The following is a 23,251-nucleotide window of genomic DNA, read 5'->3' on the forward strand; positions in this document are numbered from 1 at the left end:
CCAAAATTAATACATCAAGGACACATCACATACTACTGGCACATTGACGATCACTTTAAACATATTTATACAACTATCTTAAATGTACCTTTTACAGTGTGTCTATAAATTACATTAATTTCATAAACATTTCGCTGTAAGCATTTGGTGTTTGATATGAAACACTTACATTTTCTAGGTATCTGTGTCACTGGTAAAGGTAATTGATTGTCACCTTTATCCCAACAAAGGTAAAACTACTAAGATTTATTCATTCGAAAATTGAAGTCTAGCTTGCTATCATATGTAGTGTCATGAATGTGTACAGAACATCCTTGTGATAATGACTCACCCAAATTTTGTTTGCTTTCGGAATAAGACATTTTTAGCATACAATAGTAATACAATTATTGCTGTAAATCACTAGAAGGGTGGTGTATATGTTTCAATCACATATTCAGTATTCCTTTGAAAGCTTTATGCTGTTTTCCTTTGCCACAGAAATACGATTAGTGTAAAGTATATTTTCCACAAAGACTAATACAAAGACAAAAATGTTAACAGAAGAAAGTGTAGTAAGTAAGTAAGTGTTTTTCATACAATGGTTGCTAATTTGTGAACGATGAAATCACTTTTAATAGCTTGCTATATACGCGCTGTGTGTGTGCCTACTATCCCAATTTGAGATTTAGTTGTGTGACTAGCTGTCTGATTAAGCATATTTATTAACTCCATCACTGCGTTTGTGATGAAATACGTAAATAGCTTCACCTTCAATGTGATTTAAAATTTGGATGTCTAGTGAAAAAACAATTCAGAGTACCTACTATCCCTACTGTCTTTCCCACCTTAAATATGGTGTCATATTCTGAGATAATTTGGCAGCAATTAAGCGAATTTCAGAATATAAAAAAAGGCCATTAGAATCATAGAGAAACCTACCTAGCCTAGAAACCCCTGTGAAGACCCTGCTTAAGAGCTCAAGTTCTCTGCATTTACCGGGTATCTACATTAAGGAGACTCGTTTATTAAAACTAACGTTAGGGGCAGACTGTTTAAACAAGGACAATCATCACCGTAACATTGTTGTTGTTGTAGTTGCTGTTATCTTCAGTCTGAAGACTAGTTTGAATCAGCTCTCCACTTTGCTCTATCATGAGCGAGCCTCTTCATCTCTGAGTAACTTAACTATTACAGACCACATGACTTTGAACCCGCTTCCTGTATTCATCTCTTTGATAGCATCAACTAAATATTTAAAAAAAGGAAAGTCCAAGAGCAAATATTGAACAACAGAAACAAATCCAAAAAATAACAAAGAAAGCAGACGGAATGATGATAAGCAAGCGATATGGGAGTAGACAAGCGTCGCACACATCTCAACAGCTACTTTCAAAATGGTTAAACAGGCGCATACAGGTGGTCTCTGAAGCCGTGCGGGTATGGTCATGTGACTTCAATTTCCGGTCCGAAACGTCAGGGCAGCCAGGCGTTTTACTGGCGCGAGACACTCCACAGACTAAACTGCTCCACGTTCCTAAATACGATCTTTGTAATGAAATATCTTTACGATTAGAGTATTTGACAGTTTCTGCTGCATGTGGGTATTGGGTACGAGACACTTGTATTCGCAAGGCTTGTAAATATGGTAGTGTATTTATTATTATTATTATTGTTATTCACCTGTAAGAGCTGATTTACCTTTGATTGTTGCAAATGTGGACTTTGTGTTTGGATATTTAACACGTTTTATTATGAACCTATTTCAGAAACCCTTATTGCTCCACGGACATGATCGTCCCATCACACAAATTAAGTATAACAGGGAAGGGGATCTACTGTTCTCAGCATCTAAGGGCCAAGAACCGAACGTTTGGTATTCTGTGAATGGAGAACGGCTCGGCACTTTCAATGGTCACTCGGGAGCAGTATGGACGATAGATGTCAACTGGGATACCACACGTTTTATGTCGGGGGCTGCTGACAATACAGTTAAACTATGGGACTGTGAAACAGGTAAGTAGTTATCGTCAGGATGAAGCCATGAAATAACGTACTCATTTTAAATGCCTTTGCTATTGGATTTGTTCTCTCGTCACTCTTTAATTCATTGTATTTCACTTCCGACAAGTTTATGATGCTAATCTTCTTGGGATCGTTGAATGCCTGAGGAGTCTATATGGATTTTTGCAATTCCCTGCTTATTGCAGACTACAGTTCTCATTACAAAATTGTCAAGCCTTCCGTGTCCACTTGTTGACATACTGCCTATTAGATGTTGGCCTATTGCTGCCAACATACGCTTCTCTTTTGTCATATCCCTAGTATTTTAGAATTCATAGACTGTTTTATTTACCATTTTATTTCATTTCTCTTGCCTTTGCCCTTTTATGTTATTTCTCTTGTTGTAATTTTTGTGTGTCATTCATTTTGTTCTGTTGACATTCCCCACTAATGTGTAAACATGTTACTTATGGTCCACTGGAATGTTAGTATCTCAAACACAGGGGAAATTATTTTATTTACAGTGCATTAGGCATATCATCTATGTTAGTATGTTTCACCATCATCCATGCTGCTCTGATTTTCTGTGCAAGTCTCTTCTGTACAGCAGCTGGCAGCAGAAGTTTGAGCGCTAGTGGGGTTATCATTCATTCACAGTGTTCTTTAAATCCTATTGTCCAGAAGAGAATTCAGGTATGTGGAAGGAATGAAGAAGGCAAATTATAACTGCTTCCTTGTTTCTTAAAAAGAACTAAAATATGAAAAAAATGCATGCAGAAATATGCAAATACATCATGCCAGTGGGTGCATCCTTGTTGAAGCATATAGGTACATACGAAAATATTGGTATGCCTATGTCGGAGCACCACTTAAATAATTTGACAATTCAGAGGCTTCTTTTACCAGGATACAGATTAGCTGGCTGTTTTTCAAGGAGTTCCTTTTGGAATAGGGGAGTGGGTGTGTATGTAAAAACCAGTATTCCATTTGAGTCCATAGATGTATCATGGCACTGCACTGAACAGATACTTGAATGTTCTGCAGGGGCAGTTAAATTTAATGAAACTAAACTTGTATTTGTTGTTGTTTATATTAGGTCACTGGAAATACGGAAGCGTCCGATCCTGCCCGTCTGCTTTGACCCATGACATCACAATTATTGCAGAAATGACCATAAACAACGATTCCAATATGGCACATATAAAGTTATTACATACACATTATGACAACGAAAATACATGGAAAAACAAACACACACACCTTCCACAAAAAGCCTAATGACACTAACGGGACAAGCGTGGGAAATAGGGGGTTTTTGGGTGGGGACAAACTAAATATAAACAAATTTAGATACCCACCCCCATACAAAACCACACAAAACGACGAAAAAAACTGACATTACAAATCTCCCCAAATACCACTAAACACAATATCATCTGGAATCTGACACTTCCCTTGACCTATATAGCTCAACAGCAGCTCCCGATCCCATAAATTAGGACCTAACCCTTCCCTTGACCTACATAGCTCAAAAACATCTCCCGATATCAGTACCAACATTCACAGCCACACATTGGGATCGAACACTTCCCTTGACCTCTTATCCTTACGACATCTCCACATACAGCTGTACGTGGTCTGAGACGCCGGAACTTTAAGTAAGCCTCATTTCTTCACAACATACTGAACACTTCACGACTTCATCCAAAAGTCCGAATAGTTGAGGAAATTTTATTAGAGACAATGCACTGTCCCCCATCATAGCTGACAACCGAAAACTGTTGACCCTGTCAGTCATATCCATACCTACCAAAGACATAAAAAAAGCAATTTACCAAAATTCACACACGACGCCACACTCGCAAACTAAACCAAAAATATCACCTAACACACCACCAGAGAGCACCACCGATCGCATCAAAGCGACACCTACAAACACACCACTCTCACGAACTAAATTCCCCGCCATCGTGGCGTCACACACCACAACAGCCTTACGTCATGGGTCAAAGCCGATGGGTGGGATCAGACGCTCTTGACTTCAGAGCATTTCTGCTCAAGCTTGAGAGGGTTCTTGATTCACTTTGTAGGAAGTACTAGAAATTAGCTATATGTGGTGACTTCAATATTAATTTTGTATATGATTGTGCAAGATAAAGGATGTTGGTAGATCTCCTAAATTCATATGATCTGATGCAGACTGTGTTTTTTCCATCTAGTTTGCAGGGGAAGAGTAACACAGCGATAGACAGTATTTTTATTCATTCTTCATTACTAGATGGGCATTCTGTTAGTAAAAGGGTGAATGGCCTTTCAGATCATGATGCACAAACTATATAGGAAAGTTAATCCAACAGCAATAGTGTTTTTAAACCTTTTCAAGGAACAAGAGTGGCAGGGTGTTTATACTGCCGACAACATAGATTATAAATACTGCTTTCCTTAAAACATTTCTCATGCTCTTTGAGAGTTGCTTTCGATTACAACTTCCTAAACAGGGTACTAGCAGTAGTAGGCGGCACAAGTGGCTAACAAGTGGGGCAAGTACGTTATGTAGAACAAAGTGGGAATTATATCAAAATGTTAGAAGTAGTCACAATTAAGCTATAGTAGCCCATTAAAAACAGTACTGTAAGGTGCTGAAAATTGTTGTTATGAAGGCAAAGAGTATGTGGTATGCAAATAGAATAGCTAATTCACATGATAAAATTAAAACCATTTGGTTAGTTGCGAAGGAAGTGTCTGGTCAGCAGCACAAGGTCGACGATATAACGTCAGTTCGTAGTAAAAATATTTCTGTTACTGATGAATCAGATATATGTACAGTATTTAACAATCATTTTCAGAGCATTGCTGGTGAATTAAATAAAAATTTAGTTTCTTCAGGGAATCATATAACTTTCTTGACAAATGCCTTTCCAAGACTGATGTCTGAAATACTCCTCTGATTGATGTCTGAAATACTCCTATGTGATACAAACAAGGGGGAGATTGAGCCAATAATTAAATGACTGAAGACTAAGGACTCTCATGGTTATGATGGAGTGCCTAGCAGAATATTAAAGTACTGTGCTGCACATGTTAGCCCTGTATTTAGCCATATTTGTATTTTTTCCTTTAGGAATGATCAGTTTCCTGGACTGTTAAAGTACTGGGCAGTAAAGCCACTTTATAAAAAGGAAGAAAGGGATAATGTTGATAATTTTAGACCTATTTCTATGCCATCAGTGTTTGCTAAAGTTATTGAAAAGGCTGTGTATGTAAAGATAATTGATCATTTTGTATTGCATGTACAGTTTGCCTTTAGATCTCATTTAAGAACTAAAAATGCTATATTCTCTTTTCTTTGTGAGGTACTGAATGGGTTAAACAAAAGGTTTCGAACGATAGGCATATTTTTTGATTTACCTAAGGAGTTTGATTGTATTGATTACAAAATATTGCTCCAGAAGTTGGACCATAATGGAATAAAGGGAGTAGCTCACAATTGGTTCACCTCTTACTGTAGCAACAGACAGCAAAAGGTCATTATTCACGATGTGGCTATGATGTGGAGTCTGAGTGGGCTACGGTCAAGTGGGGGGTGCCACAGGGATCAGTTGGGGCCACTCATGTTCCTTATTTATATAAATGATATACCTTCTTGTATTACAAGTAACTCTTAAAATATTTCTTTTTGCTGATGATGATGATGGTGGCAAGGGATGTTGTGTGCAACATTGGCTTGATTTCAAATAGTGCAGTTCATGGCTTGTTGAAAATAAACTAACACTAAATCACAATAAGACTCAGTTTTTACAGTTTCTAACACACAATTCAACAAAACCTGACGTTTTAATCTCACAGAATGGGCATATGATTAGTGAAACTGAACAGTTCAAATTTCTAGGTGTTCAGATATAGTAAACTGTTGTGGAAAGCCCCCTTTCAGGATCTTGTTCAAAGATTTAACGCTGTAATTTTTAGTATTATATTTTGGTGTAACTCTTCCCATTCTAAAAGGATATTTTTGTGCAGTATACTGCTGCATCCATTTTCAATAAGATACCACTTGAATTCAAAAATTTTAGCAGTAATCCGTGCACTTTCAAATCAAAACTGAAGAATTTCCTCATGGGTAACTCCTATTCTGTTGAGAAGTTCCTTGAAAAATTAAACTGATTCTTGTTGTATTGTTGATTGCGTTTCCTTAAATTTATTAAGTTACTTTTTTCGGGTTCACAAACATTTTATTTTCATCTGTTATTACTTTTATGTTGTAATTTCATGTACTGACATGTTCCATGATATTGGAGATTTGCTCCTCAATTTGGTCCTACAGAACTTGAAGTGAAAAAAAAAGTAATCTTAAATTTAGTCAGATACATGTAGAGTTTAGTTCCAAATTGGGCTTATATATTCTGTTCGTTCATAAAATGTTATGTTGTCCCATTCTTCATTATTTTCAGATTCCATTTCCTCTTGTTTTGTTTTCCTTACATTAACTTTCATATCATATATATTCTCAAGTGGCTATGCTGTGCCCATATTGAATTGCATGGTCTAAAATTACCAAATTCCATGGTTGAAAACTTCTAATTTGTCTGTGCTTTTTACGGTGTAACTGTACATCACTGAGCAAAGTGTTATATGTCTTCATTTGACTCGCCCTCATATTTAACAACCATGTCTTAACTGTAAGTGAAGAAATTGATTAGAATAGTTCGAAAGAAAAAGCCATGTGGTACATGAAAGAGTCTGTTTTGAGAAATCCTAGTCAGATCAATTTTCATCTAACAACCTCTTGTGAAATAAGGAAAATCATTAAAACTTTGAAAAATAAATGTTCTGTGGGTTATTCCATGTCAAGTCATTCAGGCTATGACACCCATTATCTAGTTGTGAACTGAGATTTTGTGTACTGCCTTTGTATCTCATATCATGAACTTTTGCCATTTTTTATTGCTTTATGTACATTCTGTTGGTAGCAATTGCGGAAAGTTTGATGCAGTGTGTTACTTCAAAGCAGACTGTAAAAATTTGAAAATTGGCTGCAGTTTTTAAACAAAAAATGGTATGCTGACAGTTTTTTCTCTGAATATCCTTTCAGACATGCAGTTACTGAAAACATGTTAGAATTGTCCAATTAAATATTTGTAAATTTTACTTACTTTTATTGTTAAATTAGAAAAATATTTTGGACAATTGCCTCCCCTCTGGAAAACTGAAAAAATTAGAAAGTTGTCTACAAACAATAAGGTTTCGTCACAAAAAATGCACGCACACACACACACACACACACACACACACACACACACGGAGAGAAATACAATTACTACCCAATAGACATTAACAACATAAGTACACATAACAATATCCAAATTGCACAAAAATGACAATAGATGAAATAAAATTACACATTATAAAATAGGGCAACTTGTATGTTACATGACATATGAACACTTTCTTACCTCTGTCATAACCAAATTAACTCAGTGTAAAAAATATATAGCATTTTGTTTATAATATTTAAGCATTTTGTCAAAAGTCAATATTGTCAACACTGCACAAAATGTTGGTGCTTCAATCTTCATTCAAGTTGATTCAGAACTACACATAGGACGAGACACTTTGATGCTTAGATAATATTTTTTGTGTGAGAACAACTTTTCTTCCACCAACTTTGAGGACTCTTTGTTCAGAGAATAAATATGACCTGTTGCTGTGATGATATCAACTTCAGACAGAATATGAGAGAAAGAAACATCATTATCAGGCCAATAGGACTGGGATGGTCCATGAGGATGCATGAACCTTACTGTAACATCTCCTTCTTCCCGATTCACCTTCTCAACAATTCCCAAATACCAAGAAGAGTCATAGCACATGCAGCATAGCAGTTGGGTTGCACATTGTATTCTGGAATTAGTGGCGGAAGTGGTTCTGAGAAATCATGTACGATAGTAAAATCTGTATCACAGCTTTGCCTTTTTGCTCCAATCTTGGTTGGTGATACTGATACAATGTGATGCATAGATCATGTTCCACGAATTGTTTTTGCACCCTATGAAGCGCTGGGAAAGGTAATGTCTGACTTGTACCATTTCATCTTTTGAAACAAAGAGAACTGAAATGCCTTGCAGGTTCTTGCGACATAATTCAAATACCTGTGAAGCTGTAAGTTTTTTAACTTTATAAACTCTTTGCAAAGTTGCTTTTGTGACAAGTCTTTTAATAGTGGCCACCAATACCATCACAGGGAGATTTGCCATTGCTGGTAGTAAAAAAGGACCAGCTGCACTTTATGTTGCAGTCATGTTCATGGTAGCAGATATTTCTGAAATTATTACAGTTTTTATATTGTGCAGCACAACCATCAGTGAAATATTAAACATACGCAAGATGAATTTCTGGAAATTCAATAGAGTCTTCTGAGTCTCTTACACCAAGGCAATATCATGTTGTAGATAGTCAGAAACAATACAAATTCTTTTTGCATGCAACTGTTTGTCCTTTTTGTAATATATATGGGCAGTGTGAAGAGTGCAGCTGCCATTGTTCCATCTTTAACAACAAAATTGAGAGTTTCACTGAAATCCATTAAAATTAACACTGATCCTTCGTCAAGTGTTTCCTTCTTCATTTTCAGATAATATGTGATTGAGAAACAAGAGTGAGGAGTAAGTTTTCAATTTTCTTAATAAGGGTGTCACAGAATTCTGATGGAGAAGTGATTTGAACAGTTAGTCATTCTATCAGTTGATGCCCATTGACTGTACTGAATCATCTCATCAGGATCATAATTTTCTATTTCATTTTCTAAGTGGGTTTGAAGCAATGAACCGGTGGGGCATTTTTCACATGTATCACATGTTATTATTTTAATTAGATCTTGGTATGTTTCTTTAATAGAAATGGAATTTAGAAGCAATTTAACGTTTTGGTGTAAATGCACACACATACGGTATGTGTTCCTGATGATCCTGCAAGTATACGGTTTTGGTCAAAGAGAAGCAAATTTTGAGAATCCTCCTCTCTCTTCAGGGTACTTTTTTTTATAGAGAGAATACAGTTCAGTTAAATTACTTAAAGCAAGACACTTTTGTTATTAGGTATTTTGCTGGTGCTCACTTTGCCATTTTTCCCAGGCATTATTCGTGTGTTTTCATCATCCAAATAGAAACTCTTTACTTTTTGCACTGTATCATGTGGCAATGTCTTTCCTCTTTTCTGCTCAGCCATCAATGAAATACCCTTCTCCATTAAAAGAGCTCTTGATTGTCGCACCAAATATTCAGAAACCTGAAATTTGGAACTGACTTTCTGTCGAGACCAAGTTGGCGGCACAAGAGTAAGTACCTAAATTTTTTCACTATTATTTGCATATTCAATTTTCTGTTTGATTTTGTTCGTGAGTTGTTCATGTTGTTTTGCCTTTTCTTCCAGTTGTGTTAAATCACTGTCAGGGACAGTGCTTGTATCATCAGCCAACTCATCTTGATATGTATGTGAAATTTTAGTTTTCAGAGCCCCAGCTGCTGATTACAATTTTGGTTTGGCTGCTGTATACCAACTATGCCAAGCAACTGAATGCAGCTTTGCAGGAGATACTCCTAAGCTAGTATTGAGCCCAGATTTTTCAGGAGTCTGCACCTTCGCATTACTGTCATTTATATAGTCTGGTGATGAGTCATCACTTGCTTGTTTTTCATTAATAAGTTTGATACAGGTTGGGCACATTTTCTCCCTAGGAATAATGCTAAAGCCTGTCATTTTGAATGTATTTGCCTTTTCTAAACTAATTACACGCAGTCCAGATGAAAAAGATCGTTTGTGACACTTGAGGGGATTACAGCAAATTTTCGTATGCAGAGAGACTCTGCGCAGGTACTTGAGTTTAACACACACATATGAAACACTTAAATCACAGTATGAATGACTGTTGCTTCGCCATAATAAAAGTTCTTGTTCTTCACTGGTCAGTTCATTCACACAAGTCAGGGCGTTACCATATATATCTTGCAGATACTGTTCAAGAAAACACTGTCCACTTGTACTTTCCATACTGCTTCAGTCATATAACCAATATTTGTCATAAAGAATTCAAAAGATGATTGGTTTAACCTAAAAAGTAATTAAATAATGAAAAATCATTCTATCCCATTGTTTCGTTACAAAAGTATTTCATATTATTATTGTAATATTAGGGGACTTCTTTTTGTTTTGTAATGAATAGTTACGAACTGCAACAATTTAACTTTTAATTAGTAGTGGCAATAAAACAGTGGTCTCAGATATGATGTGTTCCTAAAGAAATCCAGTGTAGCCAACTTCTGCAATTTAGTGGTGACATGGTAGTCATTAATTAGCAACTTCAATATTTCTTTTACAATAACATTGTTTTCCACACTTCCGATTATTTCTACAAACTGATTCATTTTTGTGACATGTGGAATATTTTAAATAATATTGTAAATTTTTCAAAAGTATCTATGAGGGGGCAATACCTTAAAAAAATTATATCCTTGCATGGTTTTTGTTTAAAAGAAATTATTTACAATTTTTTCTTAGATGGATATTCAGTACAGGAAGCATGGCTATAAAAATAAAAACTTTCCTCTTCACCTAAAAAAAAAAAAAAAAAAAAAAAAAAAAAAAAAAAAAAAAGAATCAAGCTTCCACTGCAAAAACTCTAGGAACTACTGCATTTTTAAATTATAAAGGAGCTCGTCTATGAATTCCTGAATCTATACAACTTCTTTTTATCATAAGTGAAAAAGTAGTTGACCTGCAACAGTTACATTTTGGAAATGTGAATATATCTAGGTAAACTTCCACTGCCTAAAATTTCAAAGATTTGTGTGACGATAGGTGTCATTTCGTAAAATGATGGTATGACTGACATACCTGTAGCTTTTGCTGGCACTTGGCAGAAGTGATGCTACAGTTCTAAGAATTCTCTTGCTATGGTGAACAGTGTGGATACTGGAAGGGTAATATATTTACAGATTTTAACCAAACATTGTTATAAGTGTAAATCAGGGAATGAACAAGGGCATATCTGTGACAGAAATTATGACAGAACAAGTGGTGGTATGGAGGCCTCTGCAGCTATTGAAATTTTTAGTCGATCTGTGAACAAAAGAGGAATGTGCTTGTAGGCGATGGAGACTCAAAAGCATATAACAGTGTAGTAGCTGCTCAGCCTTATGGTGTGTAGGTTATCACAGAACTGTAATGTGTTGGTCATGTCCAGAAGAGGATGGCACCAGGTTGAGAAAGTTGAAACAAAGTTGGAGGGACAAGAAACTTTCTGATGGTAAAACCATAAGAGGCAGGCTGACAGGCAAAATGATTGATGAACTACAGCATTATTACAAAATGGCCATTAGAAATAATACTGAGGATACATATATGTCTGTATGTGTGGATGGATATGTGCGTGTGTGCGAGTGTATACCTGTCCTTTTTTCCCCCTAAGGTAAGTCTTTCCGCTCCCGGGATTGGAATGGCTCCTTACCCTCTCCCTTAAAACCCACTTCCTTTCGTCTTCCCCTCTCCTTCCCTCTTTCCTGATGAGGCAACAGTTTGTTGCGAAAGCTTGAATTTTGTGTGTATGTTTGTGTTTGTGTGTCTATCGACCTGCCAGCGCTTTCGTTCGGTAAGTCACCTCATCTTTGTTTTTATATATAATTTTCATTCACTAGAGTTCTAATTTTTGGAACTCCTCAGGACCGATTCTGTGTGTTATATAAGTTTGTGTGTTTCGTCTGTCTGAGAAGGCTTCAACCAGCCGCTAAATAATATCAAGCAGTCTTTGTTTCTCTTAAGTGCCACTCAAAACCTCTGAGGTGAGTAGCAGGGTCACTCAGACTCCAAGGTGCCCACAACAGACCTACTCTCTTTTCAACTTTCCACAACTTACGCTGCTCTCTTCTCTGAGAAAGAAACCTATGTTTTCAAAAGCTAGGAGAGCACGTGTGCATTGCCTGCCAGTTGTACTAAATATTTCACACTGTAAGGCTAAGTACCACCCAGTTTTCTTTCTTTTCCTTTTTTTTTTTTTTTTAATTCTCTTAGAGATTCAAAGTGTGTGCAGAGTGTATGTGGCCTCTAATGCATTTATGATCAAATATTAAGTTAGCGATAGGAATAAACACTAGCTTGTAATATGATCAAATATTAAGTTAGCGATAGGAATACACACCAGCTTATAATATTGATGATGAGACAGCAGCTTTCCTGGGAGAGATAAAAAAGCACTTAGTTTTTAAATGTAGTTGTATGATTATGACTAAAAAAATTTAATGTGTATTAATGTTAGCAGTAGGCACATATACATGTCATGTATGCTGCCTTATTCCACAATATTTGAAGAAGAGAATTATTCAAATTATCTGCAGAACATGTAACAGAGACCACTCCACACCTTTCCGCTTACTGCTCCTGCTGTGGAATCCTAAAGTTAACACTTTCCTTCCAAAAATATATTGTTCTGTTGCTTCTTCAGTTGGTATGTTGTATATTTCTTAATCTTTTTTAATTTCTTGTATTAAACAGGTTTGCATTTTCTTTCTCCTGAGATACAAGACCGTTTTTCCAGCCAATAGCTATTCATCCTGTATGAATGTGAAAAAGTAAACTTTTCCTAAGCTGTGTTCTGCATCCACCCATGTTTCGTCAAGCCAAATGATACCAAAATGTGTACCTACTAATTCCTTGAGAAAACAGCACTGCCAGCCTGTAATGTCTTGGCGTTCCGTTAATAACTTGTTGCCACAAATATGATGAAATCGCAACTTTTTCATTACTTTTAGGAAGGACGACTTACTACTTTGAAACAGATCCACTGCTACAAGAGTGGCATGTAGCTATTTAAGTGTCACACTTCTTCCTTCAGTAATATGCATATATTTTATGATGAATCATATCTTCCTGAAAAGAGTAGAGATTTGTGACCCTGCTCTCAAGGCAGCTCTTCTTGCCAGGTATCACCAATTAGATTACTTGCCTGATTCTTCTTTTGTGAATTTCTCCTTGCTCATTCTTATCACTGATCATTCTCTGATTTTTAGAGGAGCTCCAGTTCGCACCACCATCACCACCACAATGATTTTCTGCCAAGGAACAAGTCCCCCCTGACTTATTTGCAGCAGTTCGAGCATCCAATAAATTTTTAATTTTATTTTCAGGTGTTAATATTGGAACAGTCCCTGCCAATTCCTCTGTTCGAACCTGTGCCTTTAGTTACAGTGCTACAATGGCAGTGTACTCAACAGATAAACACTATGGATTTAACTGTGAAATACATGTTATAGATGTGAGAAATGCTGACAATTCAATTGGTAAGCTATTATTTATTCAAAGATATGGCAACTTGAAAGTTTCTTATGTACAATGTGTAATAATGTAAGTTGCATAGTTTAACTTAATGTGAAATATGTGGATTTAGTTTCACATCTTTCTACTAAACTTCGAAAAATGTTGAAACATTTTACACATCATTCAAACTGATTGTGATTTTAAATTATTTGCTTGTCAATCTTTATGTATCAAAATCATAAAATGACTTAATTTACAAATCAGGCCAGCAGGAACCCATATTGAAGTTACCTGTTACTGGACCAAGAGTGACGTCAGCAGTTTGGGGAATACTAGATGAGACTGTAATAACAGGGCATGAAGATGGAGTTCTTCGCTTGTGGGACTTGAGAGTGAGTTTATTTTTTATTTCTGTTTGATGAAGTCTGTGGCATATGAAATGCTGCTATGCAGAATTGATCAGATAAATTACTTACAAGGGAATCTCCCCATCACACCCCCCCCCCCCCCCCTCAGATTTAATTATAAGTTGGCACAGTGGATAGGCCTTGAAAAACTGAACACAGATCAGTCGAGAAAACAGGAAGAAGTTGTGTGGAACTATGAAAAAAATAAGAAAAATATACAAACTGAGTAGTCCATGCATAAGATAGGCAACATCAAGGATAATGTGAGCTGAGGGGCGCTGTGGTCCCGTGGTTAGCGTGAGCAGCTGCAGAACAAGAGGTTCTTGGTTCGAGTCTTCCCTCGAGTGAAAAGTTTAATTTTTTATTTTCGGACAATAATTATCTGTCCGTCAGACTGTCCGATGCGAGGTAACTGCGCCCTAGTATGGGGATGCTACACCTAAACAAACATCGAAAGGTAGAAGAATCTTTTTACCCATTCGCCAAGTGTACAAGTTATGTGGGTCGACAACATTTTCCTGTCATGTGACGCACATGCCGTCACTAGTGTCGTATAGAATATATCAGACGTGTTTTCCTGTGGAGGAATCGGTTGACCTATGACCATGCGATCAAATGTTTTCGGTTCCCATTGGAGAGGCGCGTCCTTTCGTCTACTAATCGCACGGTTTTGCGGTGCGGTCGCAAAACACAGACACTAAACTTATTACAGTGAACAGAGACGTCAATGAACGAACGGACAGATCATAACTTTGCGAAAATAAAGACAGTAAACTTTTCACTCGAGGGAAGACTTGAACCCAGGACCTCTCGTTCCACAGGTGCTCACGCTAACCACGGGACCACAGCGCTCCTCAGCTTGTACTCTCCTTGATGTTGCCTATCTTATGCATGGACTACTCAGTTTGTATATTTTGCTTATTTTTTTCATAGTTCCACACAACTTCTTCCTGTTTTCTCGACTGATCTGTGTTTAGTTTTTCAAGGCCTATCCACTGTGCCGATTTATAATTAAATCTGAGGGGGGTGCGATGGGGAGGTTCCCTTGTTAGTTCTAAGAAGAGGGCCATTTGAAAAGACTTTCAGTAATGCATAAGAATTAAATGCGATAGAGTTTTGCTATTTGCTGTAAGTATTAATGTGTCTCAGTTCACTCATTGTTGTTGGTAATGGAGGTACATATATAGTCTTTTATAAACCCCCACAAGAAATAATCACTTAGTCGGGTGCGTTGACCTGTAATGTAGGGCTGAATCATTTGTTTCAGTGCGACCAATCCATTGTTCAGTAACCCTTTGGTTTAAAATGCCAGCACTTAAACCATGTAAAACTTGAGTGTTCACTCTTTGCAACAGTACATTTTTCACACACATATCTCAAATAAAACAATAGTTACTATTTTTTGATACACACTTTATATTCTGTCAAACACTGGATTTGCGTTAAATTATTCATGACAGTCCTCGCTCTGCAGATCTGTGGTGTGTACGTTACTTTGTCCTAAAAAATTCTAGTTGTCAAGACAGGTATGAGGTTGTTCCTCAAGGATATGTTTTAAGTGTTAACAAATTGATTGTAGCAATTACATAAATGGTTCAGTTTGTAATGCATTTCTCATTGTGAGCGAGTGCTAAATTTGCATCTGTTAGAGGTTGATTGAATGTGTAGATGGACAGAGTTTTAAAGTATTATTAGAAACTGCCAAATTCTATGGTATTTTCAACTTCAGTTAAGTCCAAAGCGGAGATTCTGCTCTCAGTTTTAAAAACTGTGGGATATTTCTGATCTGTAGGGCTATACATTCACTGTACTGAAATTTCTCAATCACAGCTCAAGGTGTAAATGAATTGGATCTGCTCCAGTTCACCCAAGGAGAAGACCTCACAGCAGTTGGAATTTTATAGTTTTTTATACTTATAGAATTAGAAGTCAAAAGCTCAAATATAAGCCAAAACTGTGTCCTGCTAAGCACATATTTTGTGTCCTTAGTTACATGCATTTCATATACGAGGGTTGGAACTTTAATAGTGGAAACTATTTATTTACAGCTAATACAAAATAGATACATACTTCAAAGTTTTACTGACCTTCAAAGTAGTCACCAGCATTGTGTATAACCTGTTGCCAGTGATGTAGAAGCTATAGGATACTCTTAGCAGTGCCAGTTGTGTTGACAGTTCGAGCAGCACTGTATTGTCTGACGAATTTGTAGCAGCTCTGAAGCGAATGCCGTGAAGTATTTCCTTCAGTTTAGAAAGCGAACTGAACTCACGAGGGCTTAAGTCAGGGGAGTGCAGTAGGTGGTATAGCACTTAGCAGCCCCGTCAGTCAAACAAATCGGTAACAGCTTGCACTGTACGTGCTTGAGCATCGTCCTGCAAAATGATGGTCAGATTCTGCAGAAAGTGTCATCACTTCTGTCTCTAAGCTGGTCGTAGGTTGTGTTCCGAAAATGAACAGCATAGAGACAGAAGTGATGACACTTTCTGCAGGACCTGACCATCATTTTGCAGGACAATGCTCAAGCACATACAGTGGAAGCTGTTACTGATTTGTTTGACTGATTGGGCTGCTAAGTGCTACACCACCTACTGCACTCCCCTAACTTAAGCCCTTGTAAGTTCAGCTCGATTTCCAAACTGAAGGAAACACTCCATGGCATTCATTTCAGAAATGTTAAAAATTCATCGGGCAATAGACCGCACCACTCGAACTGTCAACACAGCTAGCACTGCTAAGACTATCCTATGACTTCCACATCGCTGGCAATGGGTTATACACAATGCTGGTGACTACTTTGAAGGTCAGTAAAACTTTGAAATATGTATCTATTTTGTACGAGCTGTAAATAAATAGTTTCCACTATTAAAGTTCCAACTGTCGTATATGCTGCCGCTGTTCTGGATGAGTTGTTGTGAAGAATAAAGTCACTTGGTATTCCGGCTAAGTAGGATGAATGGGGAGAAATTATAGAGGAAGCCCCTCAAGGACCAATCATGGGCTCTTTACCATTTTACTTTATCTTAATTATTGGCCATTGTATTTTAATCAGGAGGCAGAATTAGGCCTGTTTACTGATGATAAATATTGTTGTGGAGCCGAGCTAAGATACAACAGAGAGAATAGTAAATGAATTTTTAAAAGTTAATGATTTCACACAATTGGGCTACTTTTAAACATTGAAAAATCGCAGCTCATCCAGTTTCATACTGTCAGAAATTTCCCAACTCCTATTAAAGTAATATACCAACAAGAAGTAATAAACAAGGCAGAAAAATTCTAATGGCTTAGGCGCACATATTGATTAAAGCTTAAACTGGAAACTGTACAGTTGACTTGTAAAATATTTAGGTTAAGTGACTTATACCGTAAGAATAATTGCCGAATTTGGTGATATAAAAGTAACTTAACGTATTTTGCACATTTTCATTCACTGATGCCATATGAGATTAGGCAAAATGTATGTATAGCGCAGAAGAAAGTAATTAGAGAAGTGTGTGTACCTGATACTCGTACTTCTTGCAAGTATCTCTTTAAGCAGCTGGAAATACTAACCACAGCCTAGCTTGCGAAATTTATGTACGACCTGAGTTTGACAGTGACAGAGATATTCAACAATACAACACTAGAGGGAAAAGTTTTGTATTACCCTGTAATGAATCAATCTGACATTGGCACAGAAAGGGGTGAAATATACAGCTGTAAAACTTTTAGATAATCTACCAATGGAAATAAAATGAGAAGGCAGAAGTCTTTTCAAAAGTAGATTAAAGATGTTTCTCCTTAACTACTCATTCTATACCAGTGGTCTATACTTGAATAGAAGAACCAACCAAGTGCAGGTAATATTACTGTTCTTTAGGGAGGATGGAGTAACTCAGTAGCTTAATTGGTGAGGTAACCCAAAGTTATTTTAGATTAAGGTATAAAAAAGATCTGTAATCAGACTTTGTTAGTACCCCCTAAGCTGTTTTACTGTATTTCCTGAATACCGTCTAAAGTACTTAAATTTCTACCCTTGCATTTGAGGTCATCAAATTCGAAAAACTCCAGATTCTTTACTACTTTTGTGTTTGCCTTCATTAAAGTTTTTTCAGTTCGAAAAAAAATGTTGGGCTGATTTAGTACTTTTTTATTTTTATACTGTGAATGTATTTTAATGCTTCTTTTGTTTTCTGAGTTTCATTGCAGTGAAAGTACTGATTTAAAATTGTGTAGATTGTGATATGTTTTATAACAGAACTGATCACTCATTGTCGTCTTTAGCATGCCTATTTTGCTGCAGGTTGTAAATGAAGTGATTACTCAATCATATATATAATTTTTTATGTATTTTTTTTTTTTAATGTTGTCAACAGTTCAAACATATGCTTTCAGTGAATAATGCCTCACTGAAAACAAGTTTCAGTAGGGAGCACCATTTTCAGGTTTACATAGAAGTATATTATAATAAAAATATCATGCTAATACAAAGACCTACACCCATTGCCAATTTACAGTTGTCTTCGTCAAGAAAATTAATGTTTAAACCTTCTTCTTTTTTATGTCAGATGTTCTCCATATCATGCAACACAGGCCTGTCACAGTTATACAACATACATTAATAAGTCTAACATTTGCAAATGGGTCTTCTGCTGTCATGTGGACAGTAGAATCCCCATTTGCAGATATTAGATCTATTGGTGCATGTCATACTATTGTGACAGATCTAACAACAAAAATAATAAATTTTTGACAGTATAAGGTAATTGGCTAGATAAAAAAATCTACTCACCAAGTGGCGGCAGGAGAACACACATATAAAAAATGGTTTGAGTGCAAGCTTTCATAGCCAGTGGCTCCTTCTGGTACAAGGGCTGAAGAGGAAGGAAGAGGGATGAATGAAAAGGACTGGAGAGGTTTAGGAAAAGGAGCAGAGTTTGAAAAAGTCACCCAAAAACCCTGGATCAGGGCAGACTTACTGGACGGAATGAAAAGAAAAGACTGGTTGTTGGGGTCTGCACTGAATGAGATTTGAAAACCTGAGAGCTTAAAGGTGGAAGACAGGGTGATATGCAAGACAGATTACTGCAAAAACATCATGCTTGAGGAATGAGAGGGAAAATGTAAGTGTGTTGTACATAAGAGTTAGGAGGGAGATGGCAAAAATGAATAGTCCAGGAAGTGAAAGATGTAAAAAAACTAAAATGGAGTGAAGAAAGGAGTAGTTACTGTGAAGAAACAAATGCTGATCAGGAAGAAATTAATATAAATTAAAGCCAGATGCCAGGAGGGTGGTGAGAACCAAGGACATGTTGTAGCGCTAGTTTCTACCTGCGGAGTTTGGAGAAACTGGTGTCTGGGGCAAGGATCCGGAAAGTGCATGTGTTGAAACAGGCACCGAGCCCACAACTATCATGTTGTAGAGCATGCTCTGCAACAGAATAGTGTTTGTTGCTGGGCATAGGCAGAGGGTGTAGGGTGTATACCAGCCATCCGGTAAGTCTCACATGACCCAGGGTGACTTTTCCGAACACTATCCCTTTTCTTAAACCTCTGCAGTCCTTTTCTTTCACACCTCTTTCTTCCCCTTCAGCCCTTCTGCCAGAGGGAGGAGCCACTGTCTCTGATAGCTTGCATATGTAAATTCTTTTTTTGTAAGTGTTCTCTCCTGCTGCCGTTTGGTGAGTAGATTTCTTATCTATCCAATTATTGTGACAGATCTGTGTGTTATGTAATGTGGAGAATGTGTGACAGCAGTACAGAAGGGTCTGATGTTAATTTTCTTGGCCAAGGCAACTGTTAACTTGAATATAATGCATTACATGTTAACATATCCCACCAAGACATTTTTATTATAATGTATTTTTATGTAGGTTTGAAAATATTTCCTGCTGAAACTAGTTTTCAAAGAGCGTTACTCACTAAAAGCCGCACGCACATGGTGAAAGCATGAATTTATTAAAGGGTATGGTTTTGGTGGCAGTTGTTGTAATGCAGTTGGGATCTGTCATGTAATAAGTGGGTTTGTGAGCTATTTATATTCAGTGTAACAATGTTTGTACACACATTAGAGTGCATATCAAGAATTCTCCTTGGTTCAAAGTGAAATGATTAGTGAAGTGTTTATTTTTTCTGTTATAAAATGTAAGTGTACTAGCACTGATTTTTTTTCCCCAGTCCTGCAAAGAAAGGGCCTCTGTCTCTGACCACACTAGGTCAATTAATGATATGCAGTTGAGCAAGGATGGAACAATGTTTATAACTGCATCAAAGGACCACACTTCAAAATTATTTGATACGGATACACTGATGTGTCTGAAGTGCTACAAAACAGATCGACCTTGCAATAGTGCTGCAATTTCACCTATAAAGCACCATGTAAGTCAATTTCCATATTTAACACTTCAATGTTGATTCCTCAGCTAATAACCTCACTATATTAAGAGTAAATTCTAAGATATTGGTACATAGAGGGCAAGAACCGGTCTAGTGTGTAAGATACAAGCTGGCATGAAGGTTACCAGTCAGTAAAGGTGTTATTGCTATAATTTTTCCCTCTGCTGGCTCCTTTAACTTTCTGGGTAACTCATGTTCGATCAACTTCATTTGATTGTATATGGAGCCTGAAATATTCAAATTTTTAGCCTCTTGCCAATGAAGCTACAAAGCTATAGGGTGGTGTGTTCAAATGTGTCATGAGTTTAAAGTCATTTTTCGAAAAGCTCTTCTTTTGAAAGTATATGGTAGGTTCTGCTTAGTGTTCAATATATTTTTTGTCTTATATGTAAAGAAACCTTTAAGATTATTTCTTCTTTTATTTGTTGATATGTCTTTGTTACATTATAATTGTGAAACGATATTCCAGGTTGTGCTTGGTGGTGGTCAGGAAGCAATGGATGTAACAACCACATCAACAAGATCTGGAAAATTTGAATCTAGATTCTTCCATCTTATATTTGAAGAGGAATTTGCACGTGTGAAAGGTCATTTCGGTCCTATCAATAGCGTTGCATTTCACCCTGATGGGAGAAGTTTCAGTACAGGCGGAGAGGATGGTTATGTCCGCATTCAAAGCTTTGATCAATCATACTTTGATTTTACTTTTGATTGTTGAATCTTATATTAAGGTGTATCATATACTAAATAAATTTTGTCAAGTAAATACTTTTTTCATCTAAAATTTTCCACATTTTATAAAGTCTACATTTTATTTTCCTGATCAACTGATAGTAACAATTTCCTCTCTAACTGTATACAAAATTGTAAATTCTAGTTTCTTAAATGTGGCACCAAAATTCCTGCTTAGGATAGAGATAATAGAATCAGTTATGCAGCTTATTACTGAAAAATATTGGTTTTTAGGTATTTCAGTTTACCATATATGTATATTAGGACCACTTGCTGTTACTGTAATAAGAGTGAGAGGATTTGCTGATTATAACTACAGTTAATTTCATAGATTGGAAGGATATTAAGTGCAGCAAAACATGAATTTAGAAAGTTAGATATGTGAGTCTTACACAAGACAGTCAGTTTGAGGACTTTTTCCTGAAATGTTTGCAGTTTTTCATACTGTGTTGTTGTTGGGGATGAATGAACTTAACATGCTGTAAAGTGATAAGTTAGCTTTTTGTATTAACCAAAAATGAGGATTGTTTCCAAAAAAGCATTGTGGTGTTCAACTCAACCTTTGGGTTGAAGAAAGCCATGAGGTAGAAATTCCTTGTATTAGGGTGTAACTTAACCCCTATGGTTTTTTGAAGGATGTAACCATAAGGTAGGTAGTTCTGTTTTACATAAATGTGGCACTTAATTATGTTCTGCCGTATGTGAACATGTCGGGGCAAGCAGTAGCCTTGAATATTTCCATATCTGTTATGTATGGAGTTAATTAACTCTTACTGTTAGGAGCTGTGGCCAATGAATGATTGAATTGTTTTGGGAAAATTACATCTTCTGGCCCACATTTTCTAGTATTTCTTTGCCTTGCACTCTATACAGTGCTTGAAGATTAACTGTTCTCTATTTTTAAAACAATTCAGCAGGGATTAGCCGGCCGCTGTGGAAGAGTGGTTCTAGGCGCTTCAGTCCCGAACCGCTCAATTGCTATGGCCGCAGGTTCGAATCCAGCCTCGGGCATGGATGTGTGTGATGTCCTTAGGTTAGTTAGGTTTAAGTAGTTCTAGGGAACTGATGACCTCAGATGTTAAGTCCCATAGTGTTCAGAGCCATTTGAACCATTTTCAGCAGGGATTAGGTAATGTCCTTTTTCACCTGCATCCCTCTCTTGGGGCAGTCAGTAGAAACATCAGATTTAATACTGTATTTTTTTGCGTAGAAATAGACACCTTGTTCGTTGTTACATTTTATCACTTATTTTTGAGCAAGAATCCATCAGATATTTCTCTCTCTGTAAGTATGACTCCTTTTCATGACAAAAAATGTGGCTGTTAATTATAATGTTCTAATAAATCAAATAGGAAATGCCAAAATCAGCTGTGTGTTACAGAAAGATTGTGGCTTAGTTGTTACAGAACTGTGTGTTACTGGACATCTGAGGGGTTCCCTAACATTTTGCAACTGTTGTCTGTCGCTGCTCAGACTACCCTTGACCATCTTGTCACATCTTTATACATGTGTTTCAAAAAGGACTTACAACAATAGTTTCCATTTACAAGTGCATTAAACATTTCTAGAACTCTTGCAACAAATTTTTCATTGGCTTGTCTTACTCCAACAAAACCCTGATTTTACACTGTAAAAGGAACTTTAAAAAGTGGTGTGAATTATGGGAAATTGTGAACAGTGGGAAATTGCTTTTTAAGCATATGTTATAAAACATGAATAAGTAACTTTATTAATTGTACCCTCCTTTAATTTTAAATCTTTGGGTCTTAAGTTTTACTGTTCAAGAACATGTCAATAGTACATATTTCTTCACCAAAATATCTATCATTGTAGTTTGTTTCAGTTTATTCTGGTGGACTTTATCTGGTTTTCTTATTCAAGATACAGTGTGTCCCCCATAAAACCAGTACGGCTCATGTACCAATCAATCGCCTCTAATAGAATTGCTTCTGAAGAGGCAGCACTATCTCGGAAATTGGCTACACTGCATTTTATTGAAAAGTTGAGTGGATCTGTGTGTACAAGCTTCAGCCAGTGTGAGAAACTCGTGTTGTTGAGTTGTTACAGAAATGGGGCAGTTTGCATTAGAACAGCAAATTGATATTGTTAGGTGTTACATGAAAACAGGCTCCATCAAGGAATTTAAAGAAAGGTTTTGAGCGAAGTATCTTGGTAGAAAACTCCCCACAGCCAGCCCTATTAAAGATTTGTACAAGAAATGGAGGGCTGTAGGATTTGTTTAGAATGTGCAGAGGAACAGGCTACAGACAGTGAGGACCCCTGAAACCACAGGTGGAATTTACATAACATTACAAGAAGTCCTTAAGGAAGTTATTGAAGCAGATTGTGATGTATCTTATACATCATGCAGTTGTGTACTAAAAGATATGAAATTAAAAGCCTATCGTGTGAGTGTGGTGCAGGAGTTGAAATTTGAGGATCAGGAAGAA

The 23,251-nt window shown here is 36.7% G+C and overlaps 1 protein-coding gene across 1 annotated transcript; it reads left to right on the forward strand.

Annotated features, from left to right (window-relative positions):
- The first annotated feature begins 1,473 nt into the window (after window positions 1-1,473).
- On the forward strand, window positions 1,474-20,835 carry LOC126474787 (eukaryotic translation initiation factor 3 subunit I). Its single transcript, XM_050102266.1, has 6 exons — window positions 1,474-1,627; window positions 1,749-1,995; window positions 13,155-13,307; window positions 13,549-13,676; window positions 19,851-20,051; window positions 20,539-20,835. The coding sequence occupies exons 1-6, from the start codon at window positions 1,625-1,627 to the stop codon at window positions 20,785-20,787; spliced, it is 981 nt and encodes a 326-aa protein (XP_049958223.1). The 5' UTR covers window positions 1,474-1,624; the 3' UTR covers window positions 20,788-20,835.
- The last annotated feature ends 2,416 nt before the right edge of the window (window positions 20,836-23,251 follow it).

Source organism: Schistocerca serialis, chromosome 1 (genome assembly GCF_023864345.2).
Source record: "Schistocerca serialis cubense isolate TAMUIC-IGC-003099 chromosome 1, iqSchSeri2.2, whole genome shotgun sequence".
Lineage (NCBI taxonomy): Eukaryota > Metazoa > Arthropoda > Insecta > Orthoptera > Acrididae > Schistocerca > Schistocerca serialis.